The sequence below is a fragment of the Vespula vulgaris genome, chromosome 3 (genome assembly GCF_905475345.1).
Source record: "Vespula vulgaris chromosome 3, iyVesVulg1.1, whole genome shotgun sequence".
Lineage (NCBI taxonomy): Eukaryota > Metazoa > Arthropoda > Insecta > Hymenoptera > Vespidae > Vespula > Vespula vulgaris.
The window spans coordinates 3,304,194-3,329,207 of record NC_066588.1 but is presented as its reverse complement, the minus strand read 5'-3'; the positions used below and the strand labels follow the sequence as shown (position 1 = coordinate 3,329,207).

The following is a 25,014-nucleotide window of genomic DNA, read 5'->3' as shown; positions in this document are numbered from 1 at the left end:
TTAATATATAAAATAATTTATTATTAATAAAATCATATATAATAATTATAATAAACCATTAAAAAATTAAAAAAATTAAAGAAGATTAAAATTATAAAAAAATATATAATAATTATAATTAAGTAAATTAATATATAAAATAATTTATACATATATAGAAAATATATATATAAATGGCATAAAAAGAGAAACTCACGACAAATTGAAGGAATTGCCCTCCTCTTGCTCCCGACTCCGCCCTCATCCCTCTCCCCCACCCACTATGAATCATTAATGCTTTCGATTTGTACGTCAGGAAAGTACGTAAGTAGACGTTATAGGAGGATACTCGAAAGTTGTCTTACGTGTGCGTGCACACTGTTAAATCTGTATTCTACGTCAACGTATGTGTATATATTCTCAAATATACATGCTCATGCACACTCATGTACACATACGTACGACACACGCACGTTGATTACATGAGCGTAAATTATTCTGTTGATTGATAACAGATTATTAAACGTTCTGTTTCTGATTAATTATGTATTGATTTATCTATGCTATTTGCCTACGTTTTTATTGTCTTACAGAAAAGTGCACTTTTTTGACTTAACAAATAAAAACGATACCATGACGCACGGACTTAGCTCTGCGAATAAATGAGAATAATAAAAAGGTAAAGATAATGAAAAATTGTACATAGAAGAGAAATAAAAGTAAAAATAATAAAATATTCAATTTATTGATTAACGTAATTAGAATTAACAGTGGTAAGTAAATTGATTAAACAGAGAAATATACGAATTCAAATGGTTTTCAAAATTTCTCTCGATACGAATAAAACAAAAAATATATAATATCAATATATATTATTATCAAAATTATATAATATATATTATTAAAACTATTATCATAAAATTGTAATAAAATTACTTAAAAATTTCAATATATATGTTCTTCTTTATTATTTCAATAATATTCTGTCAATCTTGAAAATATTTAAATAATCTACATCTATCTGTTTGTAAGAATAAATGAAACGAAACACAATGCAAAGAAAGTAAATAAGAAAAGAAAATAGAAGTTCGATACAAATACAGATATAAGAAAAACAACAAGGAGACACTCTAAGTAGTGACGCCTATGGTGTCTCGTTCGTTATTGGTGAACAGACACAGCAGCGCGCGCGCGCGTGTAGGAGAACGAAGACGACGTGTTGAACGTAGGTAACTCGTCAGTGCGAAAGACGCGTTCAAAGGGGTCGGTCATTTGTATTCGTGCTCCTCCGAAAATTTTTTTATTTGTGTTTCTTTCTCCCTCTTTCTCTTTCTTTCTCTTTCTCTCTCTTTTTCTTCTTCTCTCTCACCCTCTCTCTCTATTTGTCTGGCTGTCCTTTTATTTGTTTATCTGTCTTTTTCTATCTTTTTTATTCCCTTGTCGCATTATATTTTTACATCAATCGTAAACAACACGCAAAATAACGTGTAGAGTTTTGTTATTTTCGATTGACGATAATTTGTTATTGTTATTTTTTTAATCCTTTTTTTTCTGATAGTGAATTTTTCATTGGTAGTGTTTTAGTGAAAAAGAGAGAAAGAAAGAAAGAAAAAAGAAGAAGAAAAGAAAGAAAAGTAAAACCAGAAGAGAATTCAAAGAAGACTTTAAGAAGAACGACAACGTAGAAAGAAAAGGTATGATTTGTTTTATTTATTTTTTTTTGTTTTCTTTTTTGTTTACTTTTTATATACCCGATATTATATTGAAAAAAAGTTTCTTAGCAACGAAATTATTTTTAAGATCTGTCGACATAGATACGAGATATCTACAATTCATGATTTTTGCCCATCTACTTTTGATTTTTTTATTCATGAACGATATTGAAAGAATTTATAAAAATTTATCAATGAAAATATATCGAATGTTTACGAATAACGTCACATTAATATAAAGTCAATATATCGTGTATTAGATTGATAGTATTGCTATCTTTTTTAAACTTTGCACACATATATAAATACATATATTTGTTTTTGGTCAAATCAATATCCTTTTGATATGTTTATATCTTTCTGTAAATATTAAAACGATATAAATCCTTGACTGCGAGAAAATATTTCGGTATTTCTTCTCATTCAACTCCAATTATTTTAATTAAGCCTAAAACCTTGGGAAATGTGATTGCATGATAATTTAACTAATAAAAATAAATAAGGATTGTTAAATTTTCTAATCTATACGAGTATTATAAAATTTAATTCGTTAGATCGAAATGATATTAAATATATTCATTTATTTCGTTTCATTGAACTTTAAATTTTTATCACGTCGTTATAAAGTATTACGAAATTTTGAATTTATGAAGCATATCAAAAGTCAATAAAAACTATTATAAAATGAAAATAATAAATTATATATATATATATATATATATTCTTTTAACAGACGTAATTCTTACCCATATGTAGTTGTTATTATTATATTTTATTAATAACATATTTTGTTTTATTGCATCAGATAGACAATGTGATCATAAATTTTGTATCATTATAATATGTTATATTTCATACTGGATTAAAAATCTCGTTTATTAATTGTTAGTATTTATATATGCATTTATGTATGTATGCTTGGACATTCAAGTTCCTTGAGATTAATTCGTAGATGTTTTTTCTTCTTTTTTGTTCACATATGATATCGAAACAAAATTTAATTTCTATTTCTTCTGATAATTATTTCTTTTACTCTCCTCTGTGATTTCTTTTTCTTTTTTTTTGTATTATAAAAATTGTATGTATGTATACATACATACAGGATATATATATATATATATATATATATATCCATTTAAGTATGTATTATTTCCAATCATTTTGTGATATAAATATATTTGTATTAATTTTTTTATATTTACATTAAATTTTTCTCTAAGATATAAACATCTCAGAAACGGTTGACTTTTTGACCTATGTTTACTAATATAATACTTTTTTTACTCAGTATAGTATATTCTATATGTTGCGTAATTTATTGAATCGTTTCTTTTTTTGAGCATTCTGCATATATATTTACTATCAATTTGAAAGATAAATTTTTATCTTATCTCTTTTTTTTGACTTTTTCGTTTCATTTGCATATTATTAAAAAAAAAATTAATACGAATAAGGTTATCTATAAATATCTTAGATGCAATATATATAATAATAATTAACATTACATACCAAATATTATAAAAATTATAAAGTAAAAAGAGCAATCTAAATTTTTAAGAAATTTTATAATATATAAAAAGGTTTTACAAATCTCATATGTATATTATATACACACATATATATCGTACACAGATTATTTATCACAGTTCTGACATCGATTTTTTTAAACACTTTCGATAGTACGATAAACAAAAGTGTTTTGAACATAATCTCATTAACATAAATCAATTAGCATAAATGCGTTGCAGAAATAAATATTCTAAGAATACTATTTTTATTGTTCTATAAAAAATCGAGGTTAAAGAAAATGTTTTTCTATTTTTCCGAACTCTCCATTCTCAGAATTGCCTAATTTGAGATCATTCTATCCGATCTACAAAAAAAAAAAAAAGAAATTAATTAATTTCGTAAAACATAAAAATACTTTCGTCCATTATAATATTATACATACAAAACACAGACATATTCGTACACACACACACATATATATATATATATATATATATATATATATATATATATGTATAGTACTATAATACATAATATTCACAATTGGTATTAGATATGTACGCACAAATATATACACGTACATACTCAGTTATATATACTTCCTGCAGGAAAGAAATTTATAGAGATTGGATGAAAACGTTAATGAATGACAAATAACCGGAGGAATGATGTTGTAAATTCAGATGAACTTTGATCAAGATAGTTAACTTCAAGAGACTATGCAAAACTGCCATACTCTTTAAAGTATTTTATTTTTATAAAAGTATCTCTCAATAGATTTTTTGTGACGTAACGAAGAGTAGATATATTAAAACTTTCCTGGATGTTAAGATAATATTTAGACCGTTATATTGCAACACCATCGTAACGAGCACGTTCTAATTTATGGAATTTGAAACTCTCTCGTTTGCTAGTCAACGATATACCTAAACGTTTGTGTATGTGTGTGTATGTACATGTATATACGAGCACGCTCATGTATATATGCGAGTGTGTATAGGTTCATACACACGTTGAGTTATAAACCACATACACATGTTGTACATGTTAAACGTTGATTATGCTATAAAATATCTCTCTCTCTTTCTCTTTCTCTCTTTATAATCGTTTAGTGAGAACCATTAAAAGTAAATCGCTTCTTCGGGATAAATTTCTTTTTTTAACGCTCATTATAGCTCCTCTTTTTTCTATCCGACGATCAACGTGATAAAAACTATTTCAAGCGAATAACTATATAATATTGGGTTTCAGATCTTGTTTCTCTTTTTTTCTTTTTTTTTTTTTTCTTTCTTTTTTTTCGAGCATTAATATATGTTTAAAATTTGTTGATGAAATTAGATTTTCTTAATAAAGAATCTTTATAGAGCGTTTCTTTTAATTGGAAAATAAGAAAGCAGTATTTTTACAATAATTGCGTTTTGAAAAATCAATGATTGATTATCGATTAGTTTAGAATAAAAATATAAAAAAAAAAGAGAAACATACAAAATAAATCAAGGGTCACGCAAAAATTGTATTTTATAATAACTAATTTTGATAGAAAAAAGTAATTTGAGTATTCAAATGAAAATAAAAAAAGGAAAGAAAAATAAAGTTGAAAGATTAGAATATCCAATATATATGTCATATATATGTAAGAGAAAGCTTCTTAGTTGGCTTGATCATCGAGGTTATGTCTCCTATGCAATTTCCGTCTTTGTGTATACGCACATATAACAAGCCATGGAACATTTTCTAGATGTAGATTTAAAATTATGTATAATTTTTTTTCTCCTCTTTCCTTTTTTTTCCACTTCATCATTATCCGAATCACAAAAGAAAAAAAAAAAGGGAAACTGAAAAAAACTGTCTTGCATTGACATTCCAATGAAAGATCCTAAAAAAGAGGTTGTCATCGATAAAATTAATAAAATTAAACACGATATAGTAAGCTATTGTAACAGATAATTTATTGATAAAATTAAAAAATTTAAATAAAAGAAGATTAATTTTTTTTTAAATATTCAAAAATTTTTTTTAAACTCTCACGTTCCATATTTCAATGGAAATATTTCGTATGTCTGCGTATCTAAATTATGTCTCATGATTACACGTTTACAAATTTTTTTATATTATATACGCGACGGAATTGAATTAAAAATCGAATAAAATAACATGGAAATGTTTAATATAATGTCAGTCATTAAATTGAAATGCATAGTACATCGATTATACTGATTCTATGTCCTACATAAAAATACTTTTCTTTTCCTTCTATACTTTTACTTTGCCTTGACAAAGTTAATCTTTATTTTATTTTGTTTTATTTTATTTTCAATTCTGCACTACCAAAATTTGTTTTAGTTTAATATATTTCTTTCTTTCTTACTTTCTCTATCTTTGTCCCTTTTTTTGGAAGCAACAAAAGATATTTGAAGAAAAAAATCGATCAAACCGATTTTTTATTTCATTACTTTTTCAAATTAATGTACATATTTACGATCAAACAGCTGCTATTTCGAAAATAATTTTTATAATATCATTAAAATTTTAATCCACGAGCATGTTTACGTTCTAAAAAAATCATTTATAAAATAATAATCGAATTATTAATTTTTAACGATTAAAGTATTTATAAATAATTAGTCGACCGCCATGTTGATAATGATTCCTTTTTATTTCTTTTATCTTTAACTGATAAATAAATTTATGTATTATCGGTCGTGTATAAACAGATTGATTTTATTATTACAAAGATGAAAGAAAGGATCGTAGGTAGTTCGTAGAAATTTCTTGTTTGACCTTCAATATACGATGAATCCGTAGAGGTTATACTTTCGTTCCTGAATACAGTGACGTAGCTAAAATTTGTGGTACCACCGTTATCGATATATCTTAAAGTATATCCAAATTTTTTATATCTACTTTATCTAAAATCTACATCGTATTTTATGTCTTACATTTTAGAATGTGTAAATATTATAAAAATAATTCTAAGATTCTAAGTGATAATTATTTTGAACAAAAAAATAAAAGAGAAAAAGATAGAAAATTATTAAAATTCAAAGATAATATGAATAATTAATAATGTATAAATTCACAATATTAATTATCGTGTTATTCATGTTCATTTTTTACAGACTATATTTTACAGAATTACAATCAAGAACAAACTAATAGTCCGTTTTTTTTCTATCGTCTGTTTTAAAGATTTCTTGTGGTTGAGACAAGAACAAAATCGTTTTTTTAAATAAAAAAGGAAATAAGAAAAGAATAATACGGAAGAGTATAATTCAATTTAATTATGTATTCCACGCATCGAAAACAGCCACGTGATTGCGTGTAAATCTGTTGATCGAACGTAAAAAAAAGCAAATGGCCGCGGTGTATATTTTAAACATAAAAGAAGGAAAAATACTACAAATACTTGCAATATAAATTTGTTTACAAGACAAATATTGTATTTACAAATGTAAAATTTTTTAAAATGATTGTTCTTTTTCTTTTGTTCTTATTTTAATTCGTTTTCCTTTTTTTTTTTTTTATTAACTTTTCACAATAACTTATTATTAGTTTTTTATGATAATTACTGTATAACATATACAATATACAACCATGTATTACGTATTAATATATTTAATATGCATCAAAGTTATTTGTCATTTTCTTTGCTTTTTCTCCAACTAGCTCTTGTTTAAATTATCTTTGTATAAATAATATGCCCTATATAAAACACGTTTTTACAACTAGGTTAATCCTAGATAAAAACTTTCATAATTATAGTTATCGTCTAGTCTTCACGCTTAAATGGATTATTTATTGATTACCTAATAAGATTTTTTTTAAAAATACACTTTTTAATTTTGTTTAAAAATACATAGGTATGTACATACATTGTAGATGAATATAGAACCATCGATGAAATTTATGTAAATTTTTTTTGGATTATGTACATATACATACACATACACAAACACATAAGTAAGTAATATTTATTGATCATAAAAATCTGTAAAACATAATACATATTTCATGAATATTTTCTTTTGGAAAGATAAGATTTTAAGGTTATTCATCAGATACTATATATTTTCTTAGATTGTAGCGACTAGTGTGGGAATAAAATGAACTAAGAACGCATTAGAAGAACATTGACCTCTATTCTCGATGTCTGCGCTCATATTGATAAACTTATGTGATATGTACTATATAACTAACATGTATATTTTGACTGTCAACGACAAATTCTTAACCTAAAGAGATAATTAAAAAAATAAGATCAAATAGACGAAAATGATATATATTTTTATAAAGTTATACAAATAACAGAATACATTTATTCGTAATTAATTAATTTACAATTTTTTTTATAAAAAGATTTTTTAATAAAAATTTTTTATACGTTCATAATCTGATTATTGGGAGAAAGAAACAAAAGAATAATAGGAGACAAAAAATCAAAATGGCCAAAACACTTTGAGATCATTCTTCATGCTATTAAATTTAATACTGGCAACAAAAAAACAAGCAGAACAAAAAAAAAATAAAAGAGAAGAAAAAAGAAAAGAAACGGAGTTTCACTTTAAAAATACGAGAAAATTTTTTAAATATTCACAAAGTTTTCCAATCATTCAAATTTATGAATTCGAAATATTTCTTTTTTTAATTACCTAGGCAAAGTTCGATATCAAGATTTATTATAGTTATCGTTAAGATCATTCGTTATCACATCTACGAGGATCCTATCTTTTCTGTTTATATCGGATAATCTAACACGAAATGGTTTATATACTATACTGTAACGTTTAAATCGGAACATCTAGAATCTCTTGATTTTCTTTCTTAATTGCCTCGAGAATTAACAAAAGTAGAAATCATACGCTTTCTTTGCATGTATTATAAAAACTACTCTTTAAAACGTTTTTGCTTATCGCATTTTGTTTTTAGTTTCGCTTTCTACGTTATCATTGAATTAATTGACTCTTCCTAATGTCTTGTAAGATAATCTTGATCGTTCATTCAGTAACGACAGAAGGAAGCTAAAATGTTTTTGGGATTCCAAATAATCTGGCAATTAAAAATAAGATGTTTGGAAAATTTTTGACCTGCTATGTTAATTTATACATATGTATATCGAGAAACGAAAGAACAGAGAAAAAAAGTATTCCAAAGGATTAACTCGTTCTTATCAGTATAGTTTCCTTTTCTTTCTTTTTTTTTTTAATAATAATAATCAATGCAGATCAACCTCCAACTTTCGGTATAACATTTTTCAATCGTGATTTTGATGACTATAAAAAAAAAAGAAATAAAGAAAATAAAAAAAAATTAAAAAACGAAGATATAGATTGGAACAAATAATAACAAAAATGTGATTAGGGCAATTAAAGTGATTCGATAATGATTTGTTTTTCTTTTTTCTTTTTCAGTGCCATACTTGGAAAAAGTTGATTCGATCCTAGAAAGAAGTCGGAGGTGGACTAAAAAACGAAACACAGAAAAAAAGAAAGAGAGGAGAAAAAAGAAAAAAAAAAAGAAGAAAAAATGTGTCGACATTGAAATTCGATCATCGAAATTTTCGCGCGTGAAAGTTTCTTTCAGTTTAACGGTGTTTAGTTTTAAAAGGAGAAAAATCCGAAAATAAAAGAAGTATCAACATAATAACAACGATAAAATCAAGAAGTGAAGAAGAAGCGAAAAAAATGATGGACTCTAACAAGGATGAAACTAAACAACGAGAAAAGATCAAGAAGATGTTCAGTTGGAGCGACGGAATAACAAAGTGAGTTGTTTTAAAACGAATATATTTTTCTTATCGTGTGATAGAGTGAAATTAAACAAAACAAAATTTCAATCGAGAATTATTGAAAAAAATTTTTTCTTATATTTTTTTCTCTCTAGTACGATATTGAAATTGGCGAGGCTGTAGTCGAATAATTTAATGGAAAAAAAAAGAAAAAAAGAAAAAATGATCCTTGAACATTCGACTGTTCATTGCGAATTCTTTTTTTTCTTTTCTTTCTTTTTTTTCTTTTATGACAAGCCTCGTTTATTTGTTGTATATACTTTTCAAGGTTTACTAATCATAATTGTAAGAACGTGAGCGGTACACAATGAGAATCTATGAATTTGTCTTGAATACAAATTTTTATTTTATGTTAAACGATAAACTTACGGTCGGGGACGACCATAATCGTTTCTTTGAGAATAATTAAAAATGCCTACAAAGGCGTTAACACGTAATTATTAATTTTATTTAATCAATGTGTCCTCCCATTTCGAATTTATTCATTTCTAATTTATATTATCCGATATATTTATTATTTACATTTGTTATAGAAACGAAATCATTTTTTCTTTTTCTGTTTTTTTTTATTTTTTTATTTTTTTTGAATCTAACAAGAGTCTTTTGGACTGCGTAACCTATAAAAAAGAAAAAAAAAAACAGAACAAAAAATAACGAAGGAAGACAAGCGAGTTTATTTCATTTGTAATTTATATCATCTTACATTTGTATTTACGTTCGTTAGAGACTAATAAATGAAATTTGAATCTAATACCGGTTCTTTTTGGATTACGTAATCTATAAAAAACAAAAAAAAAAGAATAAGAAAAGACAATAAAAAAAAAAAATAAAAATAACAAAACGAGGCAAAGGATGAAGCAAGATTATTATTGAACTCGGAAGAAAAATGATAGAAAACAACATCGAATCAACATTGAATTTAAATTCTCGCGAATCTAATTATGTGACTGGCTACGCATGCCTTTTAATACAGAATCGTGTTCGTAACTGCACGTGAAAGTGGTCGTCGGCAGTGACCAACAACTCTGATGAATAAGTTTACAGTTTACTAGATCGTGCCATATGTAGATTCAGTGAAAGGATAGTTCGTCCGACAAACATACATATGCATGCTTCATTTATGAAACTAATTAATATATGTATATATGTATATTTATGTATCCTCTATTAAAAAATGAAAAAAAAAGAGATCAGAATAATTTTTTATAACTAATAGTTCTTTACATAATGTATCTTTATACATGACTCATTTTATTATGCAAAATTGATTTTTTCTTTTTTTTATTGTTTTTATACGTATAAACATTTTTTATACATACGTAAGTATACCCACATATAAGATCAAATGATTGTAATGAAATATTTCTCCAGTAATAATAATTATGATATTAAAATATAGATTCACACATGCAAGATTGAAAACGAATGTTACGAGCTTTTGTAATATCACGTGTAGTTTAATCGTTTAATAATAAGCAATCTTTCACTACTCCATGTATACTTGACAACGATTGTTTGTTGGTACGATAGATATGCGTTTTACCGATGAATATAATTTCATATGACAGAGTTCTTTAATATTCCGAGAGATGGCACTATATATGCTATTCAATCTTGAAACACTTAACATACAATGTTACCGTGAAAACAATATTATCGTGCCGGTGAAAATGTTTACTCATACGATAAAAGAACATCAAAATAATATACGAAGCATTTTATAATACTTTATTTAGTTGTTGTTTTTCTAATAATATAAATTTTTAAAAGATTTATACGTGAATATGTTGGAAAGATAACGAGAAACATCTTTAATTTAATATCATCATAGAAAACTTACTTAACCAACCTAAAAAAAAAAAAAAGAGAAAATCAAAGAAACAAAAATATACTACAAATACTTAATATAAAAATTTTGTCGATAATGTAGAGTCGAATTTATCATATAAGTTACCATATAAAGAAAATAAAAAATGAGATTATATCATATTGAAATGAACGTTTAATATATAAAATTCTGTCGATAATGTAGAGACCATGGGAATTACCTTCGAAGCTGTTAATTTTTTCTTTTCTTTTCTTTTTTTTTTTTTTTTACTTTTTTTTTACAATAAGATCGAGTGAATAAAAAGAATAGATGTCTCACTCAACAATACTTTCCATTGTTTTTATCGTTTCTACTATAAGTGGAATCTATTTACTGATAAGTATAAAGCTATTGACGAGTGAGATTTTTTCGAACGTTGAATGACGTCATTGAGTTTTTACCAAACGTAATCTAAAAAATTTCTGCATAATGAAAAGCTGCATTGAAAAATTAACGAAGTAGAAAAGAAAAACAGAAACAAACGAAAAAACAAAGATAGAAAAATTAATTGGAATAGCTTTATCATCGACATCATCAATCGCGGCTTTCTTTCTTAATTGATTTTTTTTCTTCATTAACATCAACGTTTGTAAATCTTGTTCCGAAGGTCGATCATTTACGTTCGAAAACCCTTTTTATTGTAGATATGTAAGTATGTGAATGCGTAATTGGTTAGAAGAAAAAGAAAGAAAAAAGACGTATATATATATATATCAAAAAAACATCGAGCAAAGGTTGAAAAAAAAAGAGAGAGAAAATTGACATTGAGACAGAGAATGACACTGAGCATCGATTGATATGTTTTATTCAATATAATCGTTCGTAACTTCATATACATAAGATACTACGATATACATACGATCTTTCAAAATTGTTAAAAATATTTTTCTCAAGAAAATTTTCAAAAGACGATTCATTGACAAAGAAAAAATATACTAATTTATAATTATCCATCATTGTTACGTACGTACATTTCTGTTCGTTTCAATGTTAATTCAATATGTGTGTATGTGTGTGTATGTGTACACACGCGTGCGTAATTAAGAATCTATTTACTAAATTTAAATCTGTTGATTTTGAATGGTCGAATTATAAAAAAAAGAAAAGGTAATAAAAAAAAAATAAAAAAATAATAAGGCGAACGATAATATATTATATACATATATAGACGGATAAATATTTTTTTCTCTCATGATAGAAATAAAAATAGAAATAAAACTAAAAATAAGAAAAAGAAAAAATAAATAAATAAATAAATATTATTCGTTTCTCGTTTCAGCGAAATCAAAGTTTAATGGTATGCATTAATCGACTAAAAATCATCTCTATAAAAACATATATATACACACACATACATATTTGTGTAAACAAATTTGGATGTATAAAACACGTGTGTTCGTATTCAAAGATATTTTTAAAACGTTCGCAATATTTTATTGTTTTCATTATCGTATTATAAATTTTGTTCACTTTAGTAATTGATTCAATCAATTCTACGATAATTAAACCTTAAAATATGTTGTTTAATATTCCAATTTAAAATCTTTCTTTTCTTTCTCTGTCTCTTTCTCTTTGTTTTTTTTCTTTCTTTGATAAGAGTACAACAAGAAAAGGAAAGTAATTAAAAAGAAAAAGAATTCGAACGAAATTATAAATATTCCAGAAAAATAGATACATGTATACATATGTATATCTATTTAACTACCTATACAGGTCGTATTATCTTTATCTAATCTTAAAAACAGGTTCCTATGCATAAAAACAGCAAATATAAACGTATAATATGTAAATACATATATAAAGAAAGCCTAATCTTTTATTTCAGATTATATTAATTTTTTGATAATGACTCTATGAAACAGATATGACCAAAACAAATATATATATATATATATATATATATATATATATATATATGTGTAGATGTTGAAAGAAGGTTTAAAAATTTTCGATGGAACGATTGTCATTCTTCGACAATTTTTTTATCATTAAACAGACGTATTAAAAAGTCTTCCTTTCTCTCTTTCTATCTCTCTGTCTTTATCTCTGTCTCTTGCATTATTTTTATCTCGTTTTGCTTTCTCTCTCTCTCTCTCTCTCTCTTTCTCCCTCTCTCTTTCTCTTTTTCTTTATCTCATTCTTTCTTTCTCCGTCTCTCTGCAGTAATACATTATTTGTAAAAATTTACTCAAACTTTTTTATTCGTGTCGAATAAAATGGTTCGTTAAAGAAACAAGAAATGAACAAGTGTCGTTTAATTTTATAAATCATTATAAAATTTTTATTACTCTTTAATGAATTTCGATATTTTTATATCATCTTAATTGTCTTATTATTTTTATATCATCGTAATTATCTTAATTATCAAGTACACTGATTGTAAGTATATTGAAAACAAATAAAAAAAAAAATTTCATCGATCGTGATAGTATTATAATTTGAATTTTATATTTGAATATTATATTTGGAATACATCGATTATATAAATATATATATTTTTTTATTTATATAATATATATTGTATTGGAATATTAATGAAAAATTAATTTAGTGCTTTCCAATCGTCATGATAAAACAATGCATAATTTTCTTTTTCAATTTTTTTTGCTAGTGCATCGAACTGTATTGATATATATCTTCAAAGAAAAAGAAAAAACGAGAAATGGTTAGAAATCTTCGTATTTATCTATTTTATAGTAAAACAAAATAAAATGAAATCTTGTAATTGATTATATTTATATCTATACGACTGTATATATATATATATATATATATATATGTATGTATGTATGTATGTATGTATGTATGTATGTATGTATGTATGTATGTATGTATGAATGTATAGTTGAGTTTACTTATTTATCTCTTCTAAGATTAGATGTTTATTTTACAGAGAGTACATTCACCCTATTTTATTCATCAGTATTACAGTTATTCGATAACTTTTTGATTTATTATTATTACTATCATTATCATTATTATTCATATATATATATATATATATATATATATATATATATATATATTAAAAGAATTGTATATTCTGTTTGATTGAATATAAATTTTTCTAAACATCATTTAACAATATTTCATGAAATATCGACACTAATTAAAAATTTGGTTTTATCTTTTCTTTTTCAAATAATTTAATTTCAAACAATTCAATTGGAATTATTAGAGAAAATATTATTGGGACGTTTTAATATTATGAAAAGGAAAAATATGTATAATACACATTAGATATAAGTAGAACTCGACTAAGCCATTTTGAACGTTCTTCCTGGGATTTACGTAATTCTCGGCAAGAGCAAGAGCAAGAGCAAGAGCATTAGCAACGGCAATAGCAACAGCATCGACAACGGCAACGGCAACATTAGTAGCAATGGCAACAGTAGCAGCCGGATCAACCGCTTTCACGTCTGTTGGTGCTATAGCTAAGCGACCCGTTTCGTCTCCTTCTCTCGTACAACTTCGTGACATTTTCTCGCGGACTCGAATAACTGTGATACGATTAATTACGATTCAATCTGATATTTATGAAATCCTTAAAATTTCCAAATCGTATTAGTGAAAAGTTAAAATTATTTTATTATCATTCCTTATTATCACATCTTTAAAGTTATAATTTTTCTAACGAGTTTTATTGAATATTTAAAATGTAAGTGTGATAATATAATATTTTATTCATTTGACTAATAATTCATTGAAATTTCATATAATGTAATTATAATTATATACGTATATAATATAATACAATAGATGTTTATGTTTATATATATATATATATATATATATATATATATATATATAAATTAAATATTATAATCACTTAATTTTTGAGTAAGATAAAGTGTATTTATAACTAGTTTTTATGTTTCCGCTCAGTTCAAGTTTTAATTATTCAAACGAGTTTTATTAAGTATTTATATATTATACAGATTTTATAATATAATATTTTTTTCTGTCTGTCTATATAATTGATCAATAATTAATATAAAATTGATACGATATAATTGTAATTATAATTATATATATAATTATAATATATGCATATATTATAATATAACAAATTTATAAGTATGTATATTATATATTTATTTATTATATTGTATATATAAATTCAATATTGTAATTATTTAGTTTTTAAATAAAATAGAATTAAATAAAATAATAGATAAATAGATGTATATTAAAAAGTATAGTTATCGCATTGGTACTATATACATACATATATACATGTATGTATAAATTCAATCTTATATAGGTCATTTTCAAAGTTCATTTGTTATCAATCGAAAAGAATTTCAAAATCAAAATTATTATTTCTAATTTCTCGCACGTACTCCATCTTTTTATTATTAGTAAAACTCAAAAATTGTATCTAGAGTCACGTTCACACGTAAAGTTGAGATTGATTGTAAGTGATAAATATTTTGGAATAATCAAAGAAAAACATGAAAATTATTAAAAATTCTTACATCAATGTTTGCTTATGTGTGTCCGTTTATATGTGCATGTGCGTGTATATATAATCATTTGTTTGCGTAGAAAGTAAAGGAGGAGAATGAAGAAACAATAACATTGGTTATCTCGGTAATCTGTTTTTCTTCGGTACGAAAATATCTTCCACGAAGTAAATTTCGTGAAATGCATACCGAATCTGATCTTTTTTTCAATCATAAAAATATCTACGGATTATAAACAAATTTTAATTAACACCATGCCAAATGTGATATCTAAAATTTTCTTTTACGTCGATGATATTTATTATACATTACGTGTATACGTTACGTATGAACAATTGAAACAATATAATTTTTTTAAGCGAAAAAAGAATGTTTGAAAAGTATAAACAAATGTTTGAGGAATATTTGCAAAATTTTTGCAATATGTCAAAAATAAATAACAATGCGTAATTAAAAATTTTAATATTGATAGGAAAAGATTGGTGTCATGAGAAAAATAAAAAAAAAAAAATAATAAAACGAACAAGAAACAAAAAAATCGCGGTGAAGATAAATTTGATAAACGTAACACGTGATTCTCTCATCTATTCGTTTTTTCCGGTAAATAAATTTCGAGTGAAATTTCATAAAAAAAAGAAAGAATAACTAGATAAAAATTTTGTTATACGTATCAAAAAAAAAAAAAAAAGAAAAAGAAAAAGAAAAAAGAAAAATCTGAGGTCGTTGTATATTATCGACAGATAGCAGCAATTCTCTCGTTATATATATACAGGATGTTGTATCTTATTACGTCAAGAAATCTGTCGAGAAGATAAAAGACAGTAATCGGGCTTCATTCGAGGGCTCTAAACCTTGAACCAAATCGCTACTAGTTAAATATTAGTTTCGCCATTTTACAATGGTACATGTTCAACCAATATATTCGATTTTCCTTTCGTTCGATTATTCGTAAAACGAATAATTTCTTTCTATGTCATTTAAATTTTATACGTATACCATATATATATATATTAATTTTCATTATATATGATGCATATCTACGTTATAAATCATATACAATTTTCAACGATAGAAATACTTAATCGAAATAAATTTGAAATAAGGTTAACGATGACAAAAAAGAAATTATAAAAAATGAAAATATATATATATATATATATATGGGGGTGAATAATTCGACGTTATTTAATCAGACTTTCGGTTACGTCAGTGTACCAGTAACCACGTTGTGCAATGTTAGGGAAAGTGCAGACCGTCTTGACCACTGTTATGGTCGCTACTTCTTGACCTGAAATGAAGCTACCTATCGATCGCTCGGGAATCCTCGAAGCGACGATCGACGGTGACATCGAGACTTCTAATGACTATGAAGGACGAAGGTCTCTATCTCTTTAACGGGTTATATCGATAAATCGATTAATTATTCCTATATATTTATTCATATATGTTTTATTAATTTTATTAATAATTTAGAATTTTTATATAATTTATAAAAAAAAAGAAATATAATATATGTGTGTGTGTGTGTGTATGTGTTTTGAAAAATAACTATTAACATGTGATTACGTATATACACATATACGTATATATGTGATTAATAAATGATAAAATAATTTAACTTTAATACTCTTTATTATACAACAAACTTACTTCTGTTTTCATGATACAATTGAATATTTTTTATTTTAAAAAGAAAATTAAGTAATTAATTAAAAGAAGATTACGGCAAATACCTATATAAATGATATATAAGATCTGAATGATATAAAGAGAAAGAATATCTAACTTAATATAATAAAAAGCGTATTTCTAATTTTATGAAATAACAAACTAGTTAAAACGAAAGTAATTTACTCAAGATACAGAATTAATTGATTAATTTAAAAATAACAATACGTATCTAGATACGGTATATAATATAATAATAAATGATAGAAAAGAAAAAGAAATACATTGAGTTTAATACAATAACAAACATTCTTCTAAGTTTTGGTTTAGTCGATTAGAAATGTTCTATTAAAAAAAAGAAGTATTAGTTAATTCATATAAAAAATATTTATAATATGGAAATGACAATAAATTTTTCTTTTTTAAATTCTCTCTTTCTCTTTTAAAGTTTATATATGAATCATTAATACCATATCATATATTTCAAATAAAGAAATTTTTACAAAACATTGAAAGTTAAAGCTCTAATAGGTAGCACGAAATTAAATTTTGCAATAATATCTTTTATGTATATAAAATAATATCTTTTAATAGATAATCTTTATAAATTGATGCCTTCTTTGTATTGTTATATTATAAAAAAAAAATGCGTATATATGTGTATACATAAAATTAATAAATCAAAAATTTTACATTATTTATAAAAAAGAAATTTTGTATTTTATATTTTATATTATAAAAAAAAATTTATATACGTATATATACATATATATATATATATATATATATATATATATATATATATATATATATATATATATATATATATATACAAAATTAACAATGCAGTAATACAGAACTTTGTATTCTCTAAAAAAAAAAGAAAAATGTATAGTCTTTTAATTCTATGACGTCATTAAAAGTTGTCTGCTCAAGAAGGAATATGAATTACTAGTTCATTTAAATAAATACGCACATATATACATACATAAATATGTATGTCTCTCTCTCTCTCTCTCTTTCTTTCTTTTTTCTCTCTAACATGAATAACAAAAGTAAAGTATCTGCACATACTATATTCAGATTTAATACTCGCCTTCTCTTCTAGTTAGAGACTATGCATTACGTAGTCCGTTTCCTTCCTCGACAGAAACGTTAGCAACTAGTCTATTAGCATTACTATGATATTCTAGCTAATGTCTTATGTGAATGCTTATAAGTATGAACTAGCATTATTGTTTGAGAAAAAGAAAAAAAAAAAAAGAAAGAAAAAAGAAACCCGCAAAAGTAACATGGTAAATATGCGACCCGTTAATAAACAAACTCATCAGCCATGAAATTTCATGTTGGATTTATTCAATGACTGAGATTAATTTTTAACAAATGAGTAGGTATAGGTGTGTAATGTGTATATATTTACACACATGTGCGTAAATGTTCATGTGTGGATGTGCTCGCGTAAAAAAAAAGTCCCTTGATTTTATTTAAATTTTATTTTATTTTTTATTTTGTATTTTCTTATATATTTATCTATTGATTTTTATTTATTATTTTCTTTTTCTAACTTATTATATCGTTGACATTGTTATAATTCCAATTACATGATTCACAATTATATGATTTATTCATAGTCTCAGATTCATTTTCAACGAATGAATACGCATATATATATACTATGTGTGTGTATATATACATACACATATATATATATACACATATATAAATATGTGCGTGTATGTGTATATGTGTAAGATCAAAGTCCTCGATTCAAATCAAATCTTCTTTTTATTTTTTTTTTTGCTTTATTTGCTTTTTTTATCCTTTTTTTTGTCTTATTATAAAATTTACATTGACATTGATCGCAATTATGTGACTTACGGAATATAGGTCAATGAAATGTCAACATATTGTCAACGTAAGACCAACAATTCGTTTTTCCATCATCGATCGTAAAAACGATAGAGAAATGTCATCTTATAATTTTAACAATCTTTTTTTCCTAAGCTTCATCTTTTCTTCATCTTTACCGACGTAATCAGAAAACGAAGGAAAAGATAAAAAAAGAAAAATAAAATGAAAAAGATTTCAAGGTCACAGGAAAAGAAGTTAGGAAGGTGTAAAGAAAAATAATAAATACGAGAATTGAAATTTTTGACAGATATGCAGAATTTTTTCTTTTCTTTTCTTTTCTTTTCTTTTCTTTTCTTTTCTATTTTTTTGTTTTTTAATCTTTTCATGTATTCTTTTTTATTTTTTTCTTGTTCTTATGTTAATATCTAAATGTCAATTCGAAAGAAAAGAGAAATGTGCTTTGTCATATTTCAAACACATAACACACCCACACATACATATGTTACGATAAATGCTGACAAAAATAAAAAATAAAAAAAGGAAAAGAAAAAGAAAAAAGCTCATATTTCTTACCAAGAAATTCCACGTAATCTTATCAACACCATACAAGGTAACATTTGTTAAGAAAATATTCACAAGCATTTTACACATCATCTATATATATATATATACATGAGTATACATACATATTATAGTATATATATACTATACTATATTTATATATATATATATATATATATATATATATATATATATATATATATAGGAGTGTATACATATATGTAGTTATATGTACAGAGATTATTCTAATACAAATCTTTCGTCACAGTGATTAGCCTCAACGAGGATATATATGTATTTATGTACTTATGTATTTATTTTTTGCATAATATATTTATTATCAGTGTTTCTCTCTCTCTCTCTCTCTCTCTTCGTCTTTCTATTCATTCATTACATTTTTGACCAGCTTTTGTGAAAAAAAATTTGAATAAAAATATAAAAAATTCTTTTTTTTCGATCGATACTTTAAAAACGAATTAGATTTACAAATTGAAAGGGAGATAGAAACATATCTTTTCTCGTCGAACATAACAACACAACTTAAATATTAAAGCGATGAAAAATGTTCCACTCTTTGATTCGTTCGAATATTTTATTGTTCAATGACATTGAAATGAATATTTTTTTTATTCTAATAAGTATAAATATTTTTTTGAAAAAGGAAAATAATTTTATTCTACGGAATAATAAAAATAGTACTTTTTCGATGACATCGAAATAAATGATTAAGTGATTTTCTTTTTTCTTTGTTTTTATTTTTTTTTTTTTTTTTCATAAATATAAACATTTTTGGGAGGCAAAGAGTGGCGATATGTATTATCGAAAAATAGAAATTACATTTCTTCAAGTAATTGCAATAAACTTGTTCTTTTTATAAATATTCATATCTTAAAGAAAAGAAAAAATAATTCTTAATATCGATAAAAATTGTATTTATTCAAAAACATTGAAATAAATTTATTCTTTCAATATATATATATATATATATATATATTTCTGTTTTCGAAGGAGAAATAACTTGTATTATCCAGCAATAATGATCGTATTTATTCAAGGTCGTTTGACTAAATTTAGTTTTTTCGATAAGCATGAAAATTTCGGAGAAAGAACGCTGGAAAGAGACAAAGGTGGGATGTGATTTGCAATAGTGTTAAAACCAATCGTGAAATTGTATGTGTATATGTGTGTCTATATTAAATATCGTAATGTAAGTTTTCCAAGAAAGAAGTTCCAAGATCATGACCTGTTTGCTTCGAACGTGCTCATTCTGACGTATTACCTGTTACTACTGACCGAAGAAGTCTCGAAAGTCGTCGATCTTGCAAGATAGTTAATCCGCCGACTTCAAAGGAGTAAGTAGAAGGTTGAAAGAAGAATACGAAAGAAAGTGATAAAAGAAAAAAGCATTGAAAAAAGGGAAGAAAGAAAGATATATATATATATATATATGTATATCGCTGCATAATAGACATTCTCGCAGAACCCATAGAAACCCTCCTTTAAGAAAGTACCGATTAAATGATTACAACAATTATATTTAACAATTACATTTAATAAAAGAAAAGAACAAACAGATGATATTATCACACCAAAAAAAAAAAAAAATGATTCAATTGAAATGAAAGATAAATCGAAGCAACATATACCGATCGATATTACATATCTACTCTATGTAACATAGATCGACGATGCAGACAAAAAAATTCATATGCTAATATGCATAACTAGTATTACATTAGTACATTTGAATTAATACTTTCGGAAGGAATTAAAAAAAGGAAAAAAAGAAATGAAAAACAACGAAAAAAGAAACGAAGAGAAAGAGAAGGAAAAAGATATAGAAAGATATGAAGAAAAGAAAAACAAGAAGCAAGAAATATAGACAGCAATTTATTAGGGGTGCGAGAGGGAGAGGTAGATACATAGAAAGAGAGAGAAAGAGAGAGAAATAGACACACACACACAGAGAGAGATAGGCACGGAAAGAAAGAGAGGTAGACACATAGAGAGAGAGAGGGAGAGAGGGAGAGAGGTAGACACAGAGAGGGAGATGGAATGAGAAGGAGAGACAGGGAGAGAGAGAGAGAGAGGGAGAGAGAGAGAGGGAGAGAGAGAGAGAGAGTGAGTGAGAGGGTGGGGAGGGAGAGAATCTCGAAAGGATGCTGAATGAAGGTGAGGAGAGGGATTTCATCTCCCACCCTAAGAATCGATGGCAAGTAAGCAGAGAGGTAGCAGGCAGGTAGATAGGCTGGTAAGCAAGTAAGCAAGCAGAGAGAGAGAAAGTGTACGCAGAACGGCGTCGCGTTTTAATAATTCGTTAGTTCGCATAGAATCGTTCATCGGTACGGATCGCGACTACTTGTAACGTACTCTCTCTCTCTCTCTCTCTCTCTTTTTGTTTGTTTGTCTGTGTATATCGGTTCATCGGTTCTCCGAAAAGAGGAAGAAAAAAATAACAAGGATTGAAATAGAGAAAAAAATCGAAAGAAATTCCCGTCTTCGTTTAAAAAAGAAATTTAATCAACCCCCAATCGCGATTCCACCGGGTTTCTTCGTGCGCGATTTTTATTCTCGAAGACTACTCTACTCTCCATAGGAGAGTTAAAATTAGTTTTCTAAGCAAGAGCAAGAGGTATTAGAAGTGTGGGGCATCGAAAAAGAGAGATTATATTGGTGTTGTCTGATTGTATACGCAAACGAACACACGCTAATTGCACATTTGTAAAAACGAATATTCGTATTTGCTACTGTACTTTCCTTTTTTCCTCTCTCCCGGTTTATATTACAAGAACGAATCGGTTTTTATAAAATCGTTCTGTTAAATCTCTTAAATAGTCGGTAACGATAACGATATTCTAACGGCGCTCTTTAATTTTTTTTTTAAATGTCGTTTTACACACAGTGTACTTATGTATTTTCTTGTGTGACCGCTTGAAGAAAAGAAAAAAATCAAACGAAGAGATATATATTTTTTTTAATAGAAAAATATTTCTCCTATTTTTTTTCTCACAACGATATACATATGTATGTATATTGATCGTGTGAGTAAATCGTTGATGATAACGAACATAACATCGATGAAGAATTCCTCCAAGGATTATAACGTTCGAACGCTCTCGTGTTACAAATCCTTTTGATTTCTGGTGTATTCATTTTTATTATTACTGTGGACCATCCGAGAAAAAAAGGAAAAAAGAAAAAGAGAAGGAAAAAAGAAAGGAGACACTGTCGCGGCCGAAAATTATAAGGAAATAAGAAAAGGATAGCAGAAAAAAATAGGATCAATGATTGGAAGGTAAGTGTTAGAAGAAGTGTTAGAAAAGTGTTCAAAAAAAAAAAAGGAAATGAAAAGAAAAAAAAAATTCTTTGATCCACGTTAAAAACGTAGTCGAACGTAATCTTAATGATTATGAATGTTAATGAATTTTTTTTCTTTCTTTTTTATAAGTTTGTCCTGTTCTTTTTGCTTCGATTTTTTTTTTCTTTGAGATATATCTTTTATATATATATTACTTCGACACTAACATCGATGCCCTGTGTGCACGTTTCGATCGATTGCATAAACGCGCGTAAGTGAGAGGTAATATCGTTTACTACACTATATATTTGGATACTTACATGTGATATATATATATATATATATACGTGTGTATGTGTGTATACGAATCGAAAGGACAACCGGGTTTAAAATCATGTATTTCGATTTGGAAATGGAAATCCCTGAAATAGAGTCTTTCGTAAGTTCCTTTAACGATTTTTAAATCAGATTCTTTTTCTTTTTATATATTATCGTTAGTTGGTTACGCGAAGAAAGTTTTAGATCTTGATCGTCATAAAGATACCGTAAACAATACCGTAGATCTTTATCCAATGATCTTAAGTAGCCTAGTTTCGTTAGACGCCATAGAATTTCTAGAAATCTTCGTGAAGAGTTTTCATGATCAGAAACTCTCGTATAATTATTTATAATCGTGTCGTAAAAACAAAGAAATAAAGATAATAATATTATTTAATCATTATTATATTAACAATTTGAATGTCATAGTTTTTCTTTCTTTCTTTCTTTTTCTTCTTTTTTCTTTTTTTTTTTTCGTTAAATATTTTTTAATAAATTCGTTTGTGAAAATTTCGACCGAAGTATCGACATTTGTTTTTTGTTTCTTTTTTTTTCTGTACGATAAAAATTTTAGTATTACTAATCAGCCAAATGAATAAAATAATTTGTTTTGCGTGATTATTTTTATGTTTTTTTAATATATTCTGGAAATATCAATTATACTGACGCAAAGAAAATTTCTCTTTTATACACGTGAATGTATATATATATATATATATATATATATATATATATATATATTATATAAACGAATAAATTTTGTAAAATTAACTAATCTACAGGATATGCCGGAGGAGATTTGAAAGTATCGGATGATGGCCAAATCTTCAACTCCGAATATCCGAGTCGAACGTAACGAAGATCGATGTGTATTTTAATCAAGTATCATGAAAGAGATTCATTTCAATCTGTGATTGCAATTTTATTTATATTCGTTTCATTTTACACATCTTCGTTTTAGAAAATTCAATTGTGATTCTATTATCACCAAATTTATTCTTATCATCGATAAACCTGAATTTTTTCAAATAATTATCTATAATTATTTATTAATTTATTATTATATATTATATTAGCTATAATCAAATCATTTTTATACGTTATATAAAATATTGTATAATGATTGATTAGTATATAAAAATTAGTAAATTACGTATTAATTTTAATATAACATTTTACACATTTTTTTTTTTTATAATACATACGTTCATACGTTTTTTTTTAATATTTCAATAATGAATATATAATTAATTAAAAAAAAAAGAAAAAAGAGAGAGAGAGAGATAGAAAAAAGAAGGAAGAAAAGAATGTTATTTTATGTCGTAAGATAATTTATTCGTTCGATGTATTAGCACGTGTTAAGTAAAAATTAATATAAAGATAATTTCATTTCATTTTAAATGGTCAGAGTCTGATCCTCTCGTTGGCGTAGCATTAAATAAAGAAGACGTATTAAAATCTTCAGAGTTATCCGTGTAGTATTGGCATCAGTGGCTCGCTTTCACCTCTCGAGCTTATAAGTTTATTGAGTTTACAATAAGGTATAAAGATGAGTAATATGCATACATATGTATATACATATATAAGTACATATCATTGATATCAAAAATTGTCTTTCATTTTTGGATTCGAATTGAATCGAAGTTAAAAATTTTATTGTGTATATTTATTCTACGATATATACGTAATTACAAATTTATACATATGTATATGCATAAGTAATTTTACGTACGACGAAGCATCCTTCTATTATAATATCAAATAAAAATTGAAAAGGAAAAAAAGGAAAAGAAAAAAAAATGAATAAAGGAAGAAATTATTTACGGGATTGTCTTCGGTGTAGTTAAAGCGTAAGATAAAATCATCGGAGCGTTAATTAGCTGTGCATTAAACAAATGGCTTTGAAAGAATTTCACAAAGAAATCATCGACGACGACAACGATGACGATGACGACAACGACGACGACGACGACGATGACGATGACGACGACGATGATGAT

General features: G+C 25.6%; 1 protein-coding gene across 4 annotated transcripts in view; it reads left to right on the top strand.

Moving 5' to 3' along the window:
• Positions 1-1,212: 1,212 nt before the first annotated feature.
• The window catches only part of LOC127062429 (ABC transporter G family member 20), a 48,776-nt gene continuing 24,974 nt past the window's right edge, over positions 1,213-25,014 (top strand). Inside the window, exons 1-3 of one of the 4 annotated variants that reach the window (XM_050990645.1) lie at positions 1,213-1,242; positions 1,556-1,673; positions 8,609-8,961. In XM_050990645.1, coding sequence (XP_050846602.1) covers positions 8,882-8,961 — 80 coding nt within the window. In that variant the 5' untranslated portion in view covers positions 1,213-1,242; positions 1,556-1,673; positions 8,609-8,881. Of the gene's footprint in view, positions 1,674-8,608; positions 8,962-21,677; positions 22,694-25,014 lie in introns of those variants that run through there. The other 3 variants (XM_050990646.1, XM_050990643.1, XM_050990647.1) reach the window with 3 other exon arrangements.